This window comes from Trichomycterus rosablanca, chromosome 5 (genome assembly GCF_030014385.1).
Source record: "Trichomycterus rosablanca isolate fTriRos1 chromosome 5, fTriRos1.hap1, whole genome shotgun sequence".
NCBI lineage: Eukaryota > Metazoa > Chordata > Actinopteri > Siluriformes > Trichomycteridae > Trichomycterus > Trichomycterus rosablanca.
Genome location: NC_085992.1, coordinates 15,064,705 through 15,080,508, shown reverse-complemented (window position 1 = coordinate 15,080,508; position 15,804 = coordinate 15,064,705). Strand labels below are relative to the sequence as shown.

The 15,804-nt window shown below is 42.9% G+C and overlaps 1 protein-coding gene across 2 annotated transcripts in view; it reads left to right on the top strand.

Annotated features, from left to right (window-relative positions):
* ldlrap1b (low density lipoprotein receptor adaptor protein 1b) overlaps positions 1-15,804 on the top strand; it is a 67,892-nt gene that overhangs the window by 37,491 nt on the left and 14,597 nt on the right. For both annotated transcript variants that reach the window (XM_062995761.1, XM_062995762.1), the window contains exons 6-7: positions 2,791-2,871; positions 11,732-11,853. In XM_062995761.1, the coding sequence (XP_062851831.1) occupies positions 2,791-2,871; positions 11,732-11,853 (203 nt within the window). The remainder of the gene's footprint in view (positions 1-2,790; positions 2,872-11,731; positions 11,854-15,804) is intronic.

Below are 15,804 nucleotides of genomic sequence, written 5' to 3'. Positions count from 1 at the left end.
CCTGCGGTGTGTGTGAAACATAAGACTTTTACAACACACACACTAGGCTTGGAGCCAGGATTCCAATCACTATTCAGTTTTTATGTGGTGTAAATTCCGGAAATGTGGGTGTATTGACATCAGAAATCAAGCTCATTTAAAGCTAAATAGATTTCTTTTATATGTACAGAACATGACCAAAAGTATGTGGATGCTTTGCTTAGGTATGTCAGCCACACCCATTGCTGATGGGTGTTTAAATTAACATAAGCAAACAGCTTAGATGTATTTTCATTTTGGTTAGATTAGATGCTAGCACAGGTATTAGAGGCCCTAAAGGAATGGGCGCAGACAGGCATTGGGGATTGGCGAGCCCCAGTGCCATAACTACATTAATGCAGGTTTTTAACTGATGCTTAAATTTATTGGCAACCAAAAGCTATATTAGCCAAAGCCTGGGGCTTTAGAAAATTACAGCAGGCACTCCAGGGACCTGCATCAACACGACCAGTTGGAGTCTATGTCTGATTATCATGTTATAATACAAGTTTTGAAGAATTTGAAAAACGAAGCACAGTGCATCATATACTGTGTGTGTGTATTTGTGTGTGTTTGTTTGTGTGTGTTTGTGTGTGTTTGTGTGTGTGTGTGTGTGTGTGTGTGTGTGTGTGTGTGTGTGTGTGTGTTGTGTGTGTACGCGCGCCTATAAGATGCCTATGAAATGCCTATAACATTTAGTTGGTGCTTGGAGGTTTCGGGTAGATAAAAAGAGCTACTTGGCCTAACAAGTTTGAGAACCACTGCTCTAGTGGATACCTCTTAATTCTCTAGATGCTCAAAAAGTATGCAGACAAGTGCCCCTGGCATTAACTGCCTGTGTGTGTGTGTGTGTGTGTGTGTGTGTGTGTGTGTGTGTGTGTGTGTGTGTGTGTGATTTATGAGAAAAATCAAAGCCAGTGATGTTGAAAGTTACACTTAAAAGCTTTTGGTGGATTTGGAGCTCCAGAGTCTCTGTGGGTAGGAGTAACTTGATAAAAGGCACCATGGAGCTTGGTTAATTTCTACTTCTTTAAACACACACACACACATACACACACACACACAAGAAAAAAACATCATAACATTTCACACTAGGTACTTGCGTTTCTTAAAAATAAACATGATTGAACATGTTCTCGCAATTATAGGGTCCAAGCCCCAAATGACAAACTGGGAATCGTTATTATGCAGTCCAAATAAAATTCAAATATTATCCTTACTGCCTAACATTTGGCTCATATAAAACATCCAACATGAGACAGTAAGTGACAAAACGTTTGCTTAACCCACTTATCAGCACATTTAAAATCAAGATGTTGAAGCAAATGTGGGGCCGACTATATTTCCTATGTTGGGCAAACTTATGACTGCAGGGCCGCTGTTCCACCCAGCCTCAAGAGCACTAATAAGTTTGGGTTCTCATGTTGGCCAATAAGGCCTGATCACTGTCAGGGCTCCAGTTTATTTTAAAGTGTTAAGTGGGGTTGAGCCTGGTAGGGCGGTCTGGGTCCTTTCTGTGTGTCATGTTCTCCTTGTGTCTGTGTGGGTTTCCTCCCACTGTCCAAAAGTGAGGTGAATTGGAGATATGAAGTTGTCCATGACTGTGTTTGACATTTAACTTGTGAACTGATAAACCTTGTGTAATGAGTAACTATTGTTTCTGTCATGAATGTAAAACATGACATTAAAATCCCAATAAATAAATAAATGCTCAATGTTTAGTATGAACCAGCCAAACGTGGCAGCCCATTTTCTTATGAATCAGAATCACTTTATTTTGCCAGGTATGTTACACATATGAGGAATTTGCTTTGGTGATACACATAATAGTACACATAGTAGTACACACAATTCACATAATAGTACAGATAATTACACATGTATGACATGTAACATATAACATATTCAACAGACCCGACAGCACACAGACTGGTAACCAACACTTACCCAGGAGCTCACTTTATGCACTGGGTATAATCATGCTGGAAAAAGAAAATAGCCAGTTGTCCAAATATGGCTGTCTACGGCTTGCTTAGCCATTTTATTTATTTATTTATTTATTAGGATTTTAACGTCATGTTTTACACACGTTGGTTACATTCATGACATAAACGGTAGTTACTCATTACACAAGATTCATCAGTTCAAGTCTTTTAATGTCAAACACAGTCATAGACAATTTGGTATTTCCAATTCACCTCACTTGCATTTCTTTGGCCTGTGGGAGAAAATCTGAGCTCCCGTAGGAAGCCCACGCAGACACGGGGAGAACATGCAAACTCCACACAGATAGGACCCGGACTGCTCCACCTGGGAATCAAACCAAGGAGCTTCTTGCTGTGAGGAGACAGTGCAACCCACTGTACCACCGCACCACCCTCTTGGCGGTGCAGTTCTTGTATTGGCATTGCTTTTGTAGTGCAGTGCAGTTTAGAACTCTGTACCTGATTGAAAGGGTGTCATCCTGCTCAGAGGTTTAACATGGGTGAATTAAAGCCTTACAAACTGCAACCTGTGACACGTGGAGTTGTCTGTTTCTTTTTCTGTATTCGAATGGAAACCACTTTAACTGGGTCACACACTATACCTAAAGCAGAACAAGCCAGTATTGCAATCCTATTTTTTCCAATTTGATTATTTTTTGGCCAACACTACTCATTTTGCAATTCCAAAATGCATTAATGGTGATTTTACACCATGTAGTTAAGATCTTGTGTTATAAATCAAAGCTGTTATTGATCTTTTCTTTTTTTTTTTTCTTTTTTTTTTTAGATAAAGAGAAGCGAGTGAAGCCAGACTCAGTCGAACTCACCAACGTTCAGTCACAGAATTCAGCAAGTCTGGAAGAAGAAGGTAAGATTTTTACTTCGTTCTCACTGATTTTTGTATTTAATTTATTATTTTCTTCCATTTTCTCCCAATTTAGTAGTCAATTTGTCTTCCGCTGCTGGGGGATCCCTGATTGCAATCGAGGTGGCTATATTGCTGCTCACGCCTCCTTCGACCCGCATGCAGCCCTTAACGGAATACTTTTTCACCTATGCGTTCTGCACAGGCGCCTCTCTATCTGCCAATCAGGGTCCTTACACAGCGTTTGCAGACCCCACCCACATAGTCCGGTCATCCCGCCCTGGCAGAGATGTGTCTGCTGCAGGCACTGCTTATTATGCCTGCTAGATGGTGTCCAGCTGACCGGTGGCAACACCGAGTTTCGAACCGAGAAGTTTAGAATCTCTGCACTGGTGTGCTAGCGGAATGTCCTGCTGTGCCACCTGGGTGCCTTCTTTCTCACTTCTAATCCTCAATCCTTTCTTCAAATTTTCTTCCTCCCATTTGTCTCTCAGCCTAGTAGTCAGATGTGATCTGAAATGGTAATACACATCTGGAGAACTATGTGAGGGAATTTGTCTAATGGTCTGGTCACACTAGTTTTTCTAGGCCAAATTGACAAGTGATTTTGCAATGTGTTTGTTGAACTCTGACCCATAAAATTGCTCCTCCAAGCAACAGCACAGCTGCTTTGCTGTGTTGTCTTTTGAAGGTGAAAGTCACACCTTCATGACATCTAGTCTCATTTGTTTTGGAAGTAATGTTGAGCACCAGCCATCTCCTCTGAAGAGATTTGACATCTGGCCAAACATCTGAGAGATTCTGGCTTGAAGGTGAATGGGAACGAAATCTTAATACTGTGGAACCAAACACAGTCAACCATACAATTCAATCTGGTGTCCTAAAGGTGGGGACAACAGTTAAAATATGGGTTGTGTTTCAAATTGCACAACTACACTAAACAGTATATCAAGTTATGAATTATGCACTATGAATGCTGTATATTTACACTATATGATGCAGTTTTGGAGGCAACTAGAAAATCCCTCTTTTGTGCTGTGTCAACAGTGGACCCATGTATGCTCACATGACTAAAATCACCAGATAACACGCTAGTTAGGTGTAAACCATGTGCAGGCAACATATTGTTAACATAATGTAGAGGTCAGTGCTATTTTTGGTAATGCATGACGTGTTAAGTTCAAACGGACTGGAGTGTAACATTAGAAGAAATCTCTGAACAGGAAGTAAAATTGAGCAACAAAGTGAGCTGAACCAAGGATTTACATCAGAGCTAAACATTGGACATGTCCCCCTTCATTCTCCCAATCTAGTCATTTCCTATTCCCAGTTGTGACTCTGCTCTCTGCTGTCGCATACACATCACTCTGATCAAGGAGAGCCAAATAACCACACGTCCTCTCCAACATGTGTTCAGTCCACGGCCACTTCCTATCACCTACCAATATTGTGTTCCCACACCGAGCCGTACCACATACGGAGAGCCACGCTAGGCTCCATGTGACTCCCCTCCTCCAGATTGCGCAGACGGACCAATCTCGGAAATGGCATGTTGTAACAACGGCAGGAAGAGACATCGTTCGACCTTCCTTCCTTCGAAAACGGCCAATTTTGTTTGTCAGGATGTCACACTACACGACTTTCCAGGTCGTCAGATCGCTGTACAGTTCACACTACACAACTGGATCTTTTGCAATCGGGAGTCTTTTAAGTCGTTGTGTATTTCGCACTATGCGACTGATTGGCAATAGGGGTTTACACACTACATGATCTGTCACCGGGAGGAATCACAGGTGAGTCTATCTGGTCTCCCAGACTACGTTTTGTCACGAAAACACACGCTAGAAGTGACAGGGTGTTTAATGATACCATGTCCAAAAATGCACATCAACAATAAGCGATCAAAGTTGTTTGTGCGCTGATGTGCAGCGTAAAATCAAGGAGGAAAAATAAATGAATTTGAGTAAATTTCCCTTCATCCCGTATCCTGCGTTCTTATTGGCTGTAGTTCAACATAGCACTCGCTGCCATTCGCAACCTGCTCGCAACGCCTTTCACACTGCATCAGGGGTGGGCAATTGAATTTTCCAAGGGGCCACATAAGAAACTGCTACTGTTGTGGAGGGCCGGACCAGGGTGAACTTCATTCTGCTTCATTAATAAGTTCTGATAAGCTGTTACTGTTAAGAGTAGATGTTACAATCAGAAAATGAAAAGCAGGCAGAGTTAAAACATCAACATTATTTTACTATTTAATCAACCTTTTTGAAAACAAATGAAACAAAATGTGTATTAACTTTACACAAAGTGCTGTTTGGATATCACAAAGCTGTGTAAAAAAGGATGTGTAAAAAGGATGTGTAAAACTTTATAAAAAGTCCATGTTGGTTTGCAGTTTAGTTAGCGAAGCTTCAGATGTGACGCTCTGCATCGTTCAAGTTCTTGTATTTCTCTGTGTTTAGTACTGCAGCGGCGATATAAACCCTAGATTTAAATTGTGATCCTTAAACAGCTTTACACCTGACTTTTGAAGTTCATGTGTTGTTAAAACACATCACGGTAAAGCTGGATACACTCGTCTCGCACACACATAAATCCAAACAATCCTGTTGTATTGAATGTGTGATGTAAATTTTTTTACGGCTGATTTTTAATCGCCACTGACCTCATGCGGGCCGGACAGTGCCCAGGTCTGCACTTTTCATGATTTTGAGTCGACGACTGGTTCACATATTAAACATGCTAGATATTTTTTCTTGAGCGCTCGGCAAGCCGCTTGGATCGAGTCGTTGAACAGTTCACACACAGCGATCGACAGCCGATTTTCAATCCCCGAGCGAACACAGAGTTGCCTCTGAGCTTCCACATCTAGCGGTGACCAGTCGGCGAACGAAAATCAGGGCAAAAATCGTGTAGTGTGAACTAGGCATAAATCTGCTGAGATTCAAACTGGCTAGTTCAAACACTGTGCCACTAGAGCACTGAAAAAGAAATTGATTCATTTTGAAGTATTTGGTCAAACATTGATTTTTTTTTTTTAATTTTATTTATGCATTTTCTCCCCTTTATCTCCTTTTTAGCGCGTCCAATTACCCGATTGTGTCATGCTTCCTCTCCACCAATGACGATCCCTGCTCTGATTGAGGAGAACGAAGCTAACCCACGCCCCCTCCGACACGTTTGCAGCATGGCGTATGCATCTTATCACCTGCACTTTGACGAGTGCAGTGCAGTGCAGCTCAGCGTTGTGTACAGAGAGATGCAGCCTGAGAGCACTCTTTTCTCATCTCTGTGCGGGCGCCATCAATCAGCAAGCAGAGGTCGTAATTGCATCAGTAATGGGAGAGAGACCCCATCCGGCTTAGTCCCGCCCATATCTAAACAACAGGCCAATCGTTGTTCATGTGGCTTCTCAGCCTTAGCCGGCAGGCAGAGCTGATATTCGATACGATGTATTCGAGATCCCAGCTCTGGTTCCAGCGTGTGTTTTTACCGCTGCGCCTACTGGCTTTACACAGGGATGAATTTCATAGCCAGATTTTGCAAAGACTTTCTCCAGACATGATCTTATTTAAAAAAAATGTCTGGTCTTGCAAGTCTAGGTGTGAGCTCCAACTTGTTCTATGTCATATGAGAGAAATGACTTTCATCACCACTTTCTGTCTGTGCGTTAGTGAATGAGGTACAGCAGTGCCAAACTGAAAGGTCATGATCGTGAGCCACCATTCACCTCCACGCTTCGTCACTTTTGTTTGTCCTCTAGGGTACACCTTCCTGTCATTTGAGAAGGATGACTTTGCAGTACTTCCTGCGAGTGGGTGCCTTCGTGAATGAGGCATGGGATGCTAAAAGTGGCAATCTGAAAGGTCACAAACTATGCACAGCTTCTCAGTTTCACACTGAGCTGTTGCTAATTGCTGGGCATGTGAAAGTGGAGCTGTTTAATCTGATGCACTGTTGGAAGGATTTAAAATGCTAAGAGGGGCCAGTGGGAAGTCGAGTGGAATATGTGAAAGATAATGAGCAAGCAAATCTCTTTGCAGATGTTTATTACTGTTCATTATCGGCCTGGTCAGGTGCTCTGGGGACACAATTGGCCAGAGGTATTTAGTGAAGCGCAGGTGTGGTATTACCTAGTTGCTGCTGCAATAGCAACTTCTAATGTCTGGGCTAGACCCTTGGACAGTCTGATTCTGGCATTTTCCTACAGTGTGTTACGACTATTTCTAGGAAAAGAAGACCAGATGGCTTCGGGTATGTTGGAAAAGGCGTAATCGGCCCTCCTCGGCCAGCCCGGATGCACTTGATTTTACCTTTCTTTTTAATATTTTGTTTATGCATTTTCTCCTCTTTTCTCTTGATTTTAGCATATCCAATTACCCAATTGCATTACACTTCCTCTCTACTGATGTTGACTTCCACCCTGGTTGAGCAGAGCCAAGACTGACACGCCCCCTCCGACATGTGTGCGGTAGCCGACTGCATCTTTTCACCTGCACGAGGCGGGTTCATATGCGGATCAGCTTTGTGTACGGAGAGCCACACCCTGATCAACGCATAATCCCTCGTCTCTGTGCAGGCGCCATCGATCAGCCAGCATAGGTCGTAATTGCATCAGTTATGAGGAATACCCGTCCAGCTCCCACCCTGTATGAACAACAACCAATTGTTGTTCATGTAGGCTCCCAGCCTGCTGGATGGCAGAGCTGAGATTTGAAACAACGAGTTCAAAATGTCAGCTCTGGTGTGATAGAGTGTTTTACCACTGCACCACCTGAGTGCCTTTGATAATCAAATTTGTTGTTTCTATTCCTTTTAAAATAGTGCCATGTGATCAGGCTGCATCCATTGGGATTTACAGTCAGTTTGTTACTAATGGTGACTATGTACACATGGCAGTCATTATAGGGCAGTACGGGTTATCTTTTGTTCCAAAGTTTAAAACAAGTGGAACAAGAGGAATGTTTTTGTGTTGTTAGCATTACTGATTTAGTGGACTCTTGGGCATTTTTCATGTTAGAAACACTAAACGTTGGCTGCTCAGGTGGCGCAGTGGTAAAAACACACGCTGGCACACCAGAGCTGGGATCTCGAATACATTGTATCGTGTCTCAGCTCTGCCTGCCGTCTGGGCTGAGCTGCCACGTGAACAACGATTGGCCTGTTGTTCATATAGGGGCGGGTCATTAAGCCGGATAGGGACTCTCTCATAACTGATGCAACTATGACCTCTGCTGGCTGGTTGATCGCGCCTGCACAGAGGCGGGGAAAAGAGTACGGATCAGGGTGTGTCTCCCCGTACACAGAGCTGATCCACAGCTGATCTCGTCTAGTGTAGAAAAGATGCATATGGTTGCTGCCCACGTGTCGGAGGGGCTGGGTCGGCATTAGTGGGGAGGAAGCATGATGCAATCGGGCAATTGGATGCACTAAAAGTCGTGAGAGAAGGGGGAGAAAATGCATAAACAATATACAGTATATATATACTGTATATATATATACAGTGTATATATATATATATATATATATATATATATATATATATATATATATATATACAGTGTATCACAAAAGTGAGTACACCCCTCACATTTCTGCAAATATTTCATTATATCTTTTCATGGGACAACGCTATAGACATGAAACTTGGATATAACTTAGAGTAGTCAGTGTACAACTTGTATAGCAGTGTAGATTTACTGTCTTCTGAAAATAACTCAACACACAGCCATTAATGTCTAAATGGCTGGCAACATAAGTGAGTACACCCCACAGTGAACATGTCCAAATTGTGCCCAAAGTGTCAATATTTGGTGTGACCACCATTATTATCCAGCACTGCCTTAACCCTCCTGGGCATGGAATTCACCAGAGCTGCACAGGTTGCTACTGGAATCCTCTTCCACTCCTCCATGATGACATCACGGAGCTGGTGGATGTTAGACACCTTGAACTCCTCCACCTTCCACTTGAGGATGCGCCACAGGTGCTCAATTGGGTTTAGTCCATCACCTTTATCTTCAGCTTCCTCAGCAAGGCAGTTGTCATCTTGGAGGTTGTGTTTGGGGTCGTTATCCTGTTGGAAAACTGCCATGAGGCCCAGTTTTCGAAGGGAGGGGATCATGCTCTGTTTCAGAATGTCACAGTACATGTTGGAATTCATGTTTCCCTAAATGAACTGCAGCTCCCCAGTGCCAGCAACACTCATGCAGCCCAAGACCATGATGCTACCACCACCATGCTTGACTGTAGGCAAGATACAGTTGTCTTGGTACTTCTCACCAGGGCGCCGCCACACATGCTGGACACCATCTGAGCCAAACAAGTTTATCTTGGTCTCGTCAGACAACAGGGCATTCCAGTAATCCATGTTCTTGGACTGCTTGTCTTCAGCAAACTGTTTGCGGGCTTTCTTGTGCGTCAGCTTCCTTCTGGGATGACGACCATGCAGACCGAGTTGATGCAGTGTGCGGCGTATGGTCTGAGCACTGACAGGCTGACCTCCCACGTCTTCAACCTCTGCAGCAATGCTGGCAGCACTCATGTGTCTATTTTTTAAAGCCAACCTCTGGATATGACGCCGAACACGTGGACTCAACTTCTTTGGTCGACCCTGGCGAAGCCTGTTCCGAGTGGAACCTGTCCTGGAAAACCGCTGTATGACCTTGGCCACCATGCTGTAGCTCAGTTTCAGGGTGTTAGCAATCTTCTTAAAGCCCAGGCCATCTTTGTGGAGAGCAACAATTCTATTTCTCACATCCTCAGAGAGTTCTTTGCCATGAGGTGCCATGTTGAATATCCAGTGGCCAGTATGAGAGAATTGTACCCAAAACACCAAATTTAACAGCCCTGCTCCCCATTTACACCTGGGACCTTGACACATGACACCAGGGAGGGACAACGACACATTTGGGCACAATTTGGACATGTTCACTGTGGGGTGTACTCACTTATGTTGCCAGCTATTTAGACATTAATGGCTGTGTGTTGAGTTATTTTCAGAAGACAGTAAATCTACACTGCTATACAAGCTGTACACTGACTACTCTAAGTTATATCCAAGTTTCATGTCTATAGTGTTGTCCCATGAAAAGATATAATGAAATATTTGCAGAAATGTGAGGGGTGTACTCACTTTTGTGATACACTGTATATATACAGGGGTTGGACAAAATAACTGAAACACCTGTCATTTTAGTGTGGTAGGTTTCATGGCTAAATTGGACCAGTCTGGTGGCCAATCTTCATTAATTGCACATTGCACCAGTAAGAGCAGAGTGTGAAGGTTCAATTAGCAGGGTAAGAGCACAGTTTTGCTTAAAATATTGCAATGCACACAACATTATGGGTGACATACCAGAGTTCAAAAGAGGACAAATTGTTGGTGCACGTCTTGCTGGCGCATCTGTGACCAAGACAGCAAGTCTTTGTGATGTATCAAGAGCCACGGTATCCAGGGTAATGTCAGCATACCACCAAGAAGGACAAACCACATCCAACAGGATTAACTGTGGACGCAAGAGGAAGCTGTCTGAAAGGGATGTTCGGGTGCTAACCCGGATTGTATCCAAAAAACATAAAACCACGGCTGCCCAAATCACGGCAGAATTAAATGTGCACCTCAACTTTCCTGTTTCCACCAGAACTGTCCGTCGGGAGCTCCACAGGGTCAATATACACGGCCGGGCTGCTATAGCCAAACCTTTGGTCACTCGTGCCAATGCCAAACGTCGGTTTCAATGGTGCAAGGAGCGCAAATCTTGGGCTGTGGACAATGTGAAACATGTATTGTTCTCTGATGAGTCCACCTTTACTGTTTTCCCCACATCCGGGAGAGTTACGGTGTGGAGAAGCCCCAAAGAAGCGTACCACCCAGACTGTTGCATGCCCAGAGTGAAGCATGGGGGTGGATCAGTGATGGTTTGGGCTGCCATATCATGGCATTCCCTTGGCCCAATACTTGTGCTAGATGGGCGCGTCACTGCCAAGGACTACCGAACCATTCTGGAGGACCATGTGCATCCAATGGCGGTGCCGTGTATCAGGATGACAATGCACCAATACACACAGCAAGACTGGTGAAAGATTGGTTTGATGAACATGAAAGTGAAGTTGAACATCTCCCATGGCCTGCACAGTCACCAGATCTAAATATTATTGAGCCACTTTGGGGTGTTTTGGAGAAGCGAGTCAGGAAACGTTTTCCTCCACCAGCATCACGTAGTGACCTGGCCACTATCCTGCAAGAAGAATGGCTTAAAATCCCTCTGACCACTGTGCAGGACTTGTATATGTCATTTCCAAGACGAATTGACGCTGTATTGGCCGCAAAAGGAGGCCCTACACCATACTAATAAATTATTGTGGTCTAAAACCAGGCGTTTCAGTTATTTTGTCCAACCCCTGTATATATATATATATATGTGTATATTAAGAAACACTAAATGTTCTAAGTGAAAGCACAGTTCTCTAGCTAGAATAAAACTGAACTAAAACCTGTTAAAAGTAAATGATGCCACACTTTTGGCATTGTGCACTTGTGGTAAACACTTGTGGGATGAAATTTTTTTTGTCCAGTGATTTCTGTCAGGAACAACCCCATCTGCCAAATTGAGCAGTGTATTTAGGCACTGTACCGGGTTTGTATAGCATTATACTTCACTTGTACTGTATACCTAAATAGCAGGTACTTACAGATACCAATACTTCTCTTAAACACCAGTGCTGGTGCCGATACCAACATGGTATAAGAGCAAACCTGAATTGAATGGAAAATTTTAAAAAATGGTTTTTTTTATTAATACATAAATTTTTTGCACAATAACATTGTTCATGTGGTCATGTAAATGTGTGTTGTGTGTAGAAGTCGCTACAGGGAATCTGCTGAACTTGGAGGAAGGTGCGATCATGGCCATGGTACACTCAGAACATGAAGATACCCACACAGAACAGAACATGAGCACAGAGAACAACAACACTGTATGGGTAAGCATTCATACACACTGATAATAACAAATACTGTACACCATTTACTTCCTTTCTCTTCATTTTTCCTGTGGTGTTGTGTTTTTTATTTAAAATTATATTGTGATTCATGGTTTAAAAACGGACAAAACGGACGCCTATGTGACAAATTAGTCTAATACGCTAACCCATCACCTTTAAGACTCGAGCCTTAGGTTCCTATCTCAGCAGTGCCATCGGCCGTAGTCATATACTTAAGCGATAGTTTGTGTCTGAGGGAGGGGAGGCTGGATAGGAAATTGCCTCTTACTTTACATTTAAATTTTCAGCATTTAGCAGACGCCTTTATTCAAAGCTACTTACAGTACTGTGACAGTATACAGTCTAAGCAATTGAGGGTTAAGGGCCTTGCTCAAAGGCGCAACAGGAGCGACCTGGCAGTGGTGGGGCTTGAACCAGCAACCTTTTGATTACTAGCCCAGTACCTTAACCACTAGGCTACGGCTTGTCCCGCTGACTGTCAACTCATACTGTCCAATACTCATGAGCAACTGAATAACAGAAAAGCTGCTCTGTTCTTTGTACAAGCTGATGCTTTCTGTAAGAATCTGGTGCTGATTGTTGTAATGACACGTCTGGCAGATTCAAATGCGTCTCCTAGGCCAGCGTTGGTGTTCACAAGCAGAGGTCATCAGAGTGCAGAAGGAAAGTAAGTCCAAATCCAAAAACTACCCAGTTCAGGGGCAAACAAAATATGAGACTAAAGGAATGTACCAGGTTATTATATAAACTGTATTTTTATTTTGGGGTAGATTCATGCACACTTTACTGATAAAAACAGTTTCATTCTAGCGCCCAGGTGGCACAGCGGGATATTCCTCTAGCACACCAGCACAGAGATTCTGAACTCCTCGGTTCGAAACTCGCCGTTGCCACCGCTCGGCTGGGCGCCATCTAGCAGTAATTGGGGAACACATGGTTCTGCTAGGGCAGGATGACCGGACTTTGTGGGTGGGGTCTTCAAACACTGTGTAAGGACCCTGATTGGGAGAAAATGCATAAATAAAATAAGTAGGTGTTAGGTAGTCCACAAGTATGTCTGGCTGTGTCCCAATTCACATTGTACTGCATGCCATACCTGATAAATGAGTACACTACTATTAGTGTCAAGAAAACCCCCAACCTGTGAAATCTGCCAAACACCTGTTACAATAAAACATCCTAATAGGATGCCCCAAATACACAAAGGAAAGACATTAAGTACACATGCCGAAATCCACAAGACAATATAAGAACAGTTTTAACCTACCTCACAGACATAGAAAATAAATGAAAATATAAAATGGACCCACAATATAAAGACAAGATACATTAAGTAGACTTAATACATACATACAGGTGCATCTCAATTAATTAGAATATCCAGACTGAGAGACCATTTAAAGGCTTAGGAAACCTTTGAAGGTGTTTTGTGTTGATTAGCTGATGAGTGTGACACCGTAAGTCTACGATATTGAACTTTTTCACAATATTCAAATTTTCTGAGATACTGGCTTTTGGGTTTTCATTAGCTGTAAGCAATAATCATCAAAACTGAAAGAAATCAACGCTTGAAATATCACCCTGTTTGTACTTAATCTATATAATATATGAGTTTCACTTTTTGAATTGAATTACTGAAATAAATAAACTTTTCGATTATATTCTAATTTATTGAGATGCACCTGTATATATCACCAATAATACCAATTATGTCATATAATGACATAATGATGTGTTAAATATGGCATTGAAATCTTAACAAACAAACCAACAAGCTATTAGTATCATTACTATGTAAGCTAGGCGGCATGCTGGCTAGAAGGTCCTGGGTGTGATTCCCAGGTAGAGCGTTCCGGGTCCTTTCAGTGTGGAGTTCTTTTGTTCTTCTCGTATTTGTGTGGGTTTACTCCAGGTGCTCCTGTTTCCTCCCACATTCTAAACATTCATTAAAGATACTAAAAATGCCTTGGGTGTGAATGCATTTGTGTGTTTGACTAGTAAAGGACTGGCAACCTTTGCCCAGTGAATTGTTCCCACTACGACCCTGAATAGGAGAAAGCGGTGGTAAAACAAACAATTAATGAATGAATCAATAATATAAGCTAATATTTGGTATGCAGTATGTATATGCAGTATGTCATTGGAATTGCACAGTCCCCAGTGCTGTGTATGCCCAAAACGTCTATGTGGACGCAGCCTTGTGCTGTACTGTTCTGTACCACACTGTCCAGTGAAAAGCAACATAGGGTACATACACAAAGGAGTGTACTGTGGTATTCACTGCACAATATAAACTATTGTACACTAATAACTATCCTTTGTTCACTAAAAAAATAACCACACAAGCACTCTGATTCACCATTGTTCTGCTGTTTTAAACGTTTACACCAAAGTGCTTTTGAATGACTAATCACTTTGAGGTGCTTGTTCTTTAATCAGCAACATGTGGATACATTGCCAAAAAGGCAGAAAAATAACTGATTAATCATGCAAACTCATTTGTTCGATGGACCTCAGGCGCAGTTTACAAAAACTTGAAATTTTGAGGGGAACACTCAGGTTCAGCTACTTAATAGCAGAAAACACATAGTTCCAGATCCTGAGCTTAAACTATATACTATAAAAAGAGACAAAGCACTGGACCAGTAATGTCACTGTATAAGTATCATGCTGCGAAAGAACCAAGGAATTAATCATAGGAATCAATCACAGTAGATGCATAAACTAGACTTGCTTATTAGTGAAAATGTATTAGTGACATCACTGTTTGTTTCTTTAAAGAAATAAATAGCCAAATATCCGGTCTGGTTGGGCACTAATCACAGTTGGCCATGGAGGGAGTCAGAAAGGGACAGGCTGGATGGAGAATCACCTCCTTGGTGCTGTAACAGCAACTCCTACTGTTTGGTTGAGCTGCCTGCACAAGTGGTGGTTGACATAGCAGGGGGACACCAGAGCTGACATTTCGAGCTCGTCAGTTTGAAACTCTGCTCTGCAATTTGGCAGGCTTGGTGCCTACATGCACTCCAGCTGGCTAATGTTCAAGGGCAGGGTGCTGGAGGGGACCTCATAACTGATGCAATTATGACCTCTGCTGGCTGATTGATGGGACAATGCGTGATCAGGGTGTGTCTCTCCATACACAAAGCTGATCCACATATGAACTCGCCTTGTGCAGGTGAAAAGATGCATTCGGCTACTGCATGGGGGTGTGTTAGTCACGGCTCTCTCAACCAGTGTGGAGATCAACATCAGTAGAGAGGAAGCGTAATGCAATAGGGTGATTAGATACGACTAGATTGGGAGAAAAAAGAATGGCATTGCGTGGTACTCCAGACGTGTTAGGAGTCTGTAGGAATCCGCTGCTGGTTGGTGTAAAGAAGTGGCTTTGCATGTGCTGATGGGGCGTGTGATAGTCTGCATCTCTTTTCTGAGGATGCCAAAGTGCACAGGGGGATTTAAGATATGTGGGGTGGAGATGAAATGAACCAAATGTAATTGTCCACTTATAAATAATGTTAATGTAAAGGTAGATTCATTCATTCATTTTTAAAACCAGCATGGCTCATAGCCGGCCCCTGATGCCATGTATTTCAGTTTGAGAGACACATTGACAGATCATGTGCTGTGTGGTATGGCTATGCTTCAAAATGAGACTCTCATCTCTGTAGATGGAAAGCACCAGCGTTATCACAGATGGACTATGAACTATGCAACAGCAGACATGTTCCGTTCAGTTGCAGTGGCAATGAGGCAATACCTCATTCAGCCTTCCTTTCTTATAACCGACCAACTGTATTTGTAGAGCGCCCTACCAGGCCGGTGGCACTACTGATACCCTGGTCTGAACCCCGGTGGTGGGCTAGCATTATAGACTGCTGCGCCATCCAGTTGCCCAAGTGTTCCATACAGCTGACTTTATCATCTTAG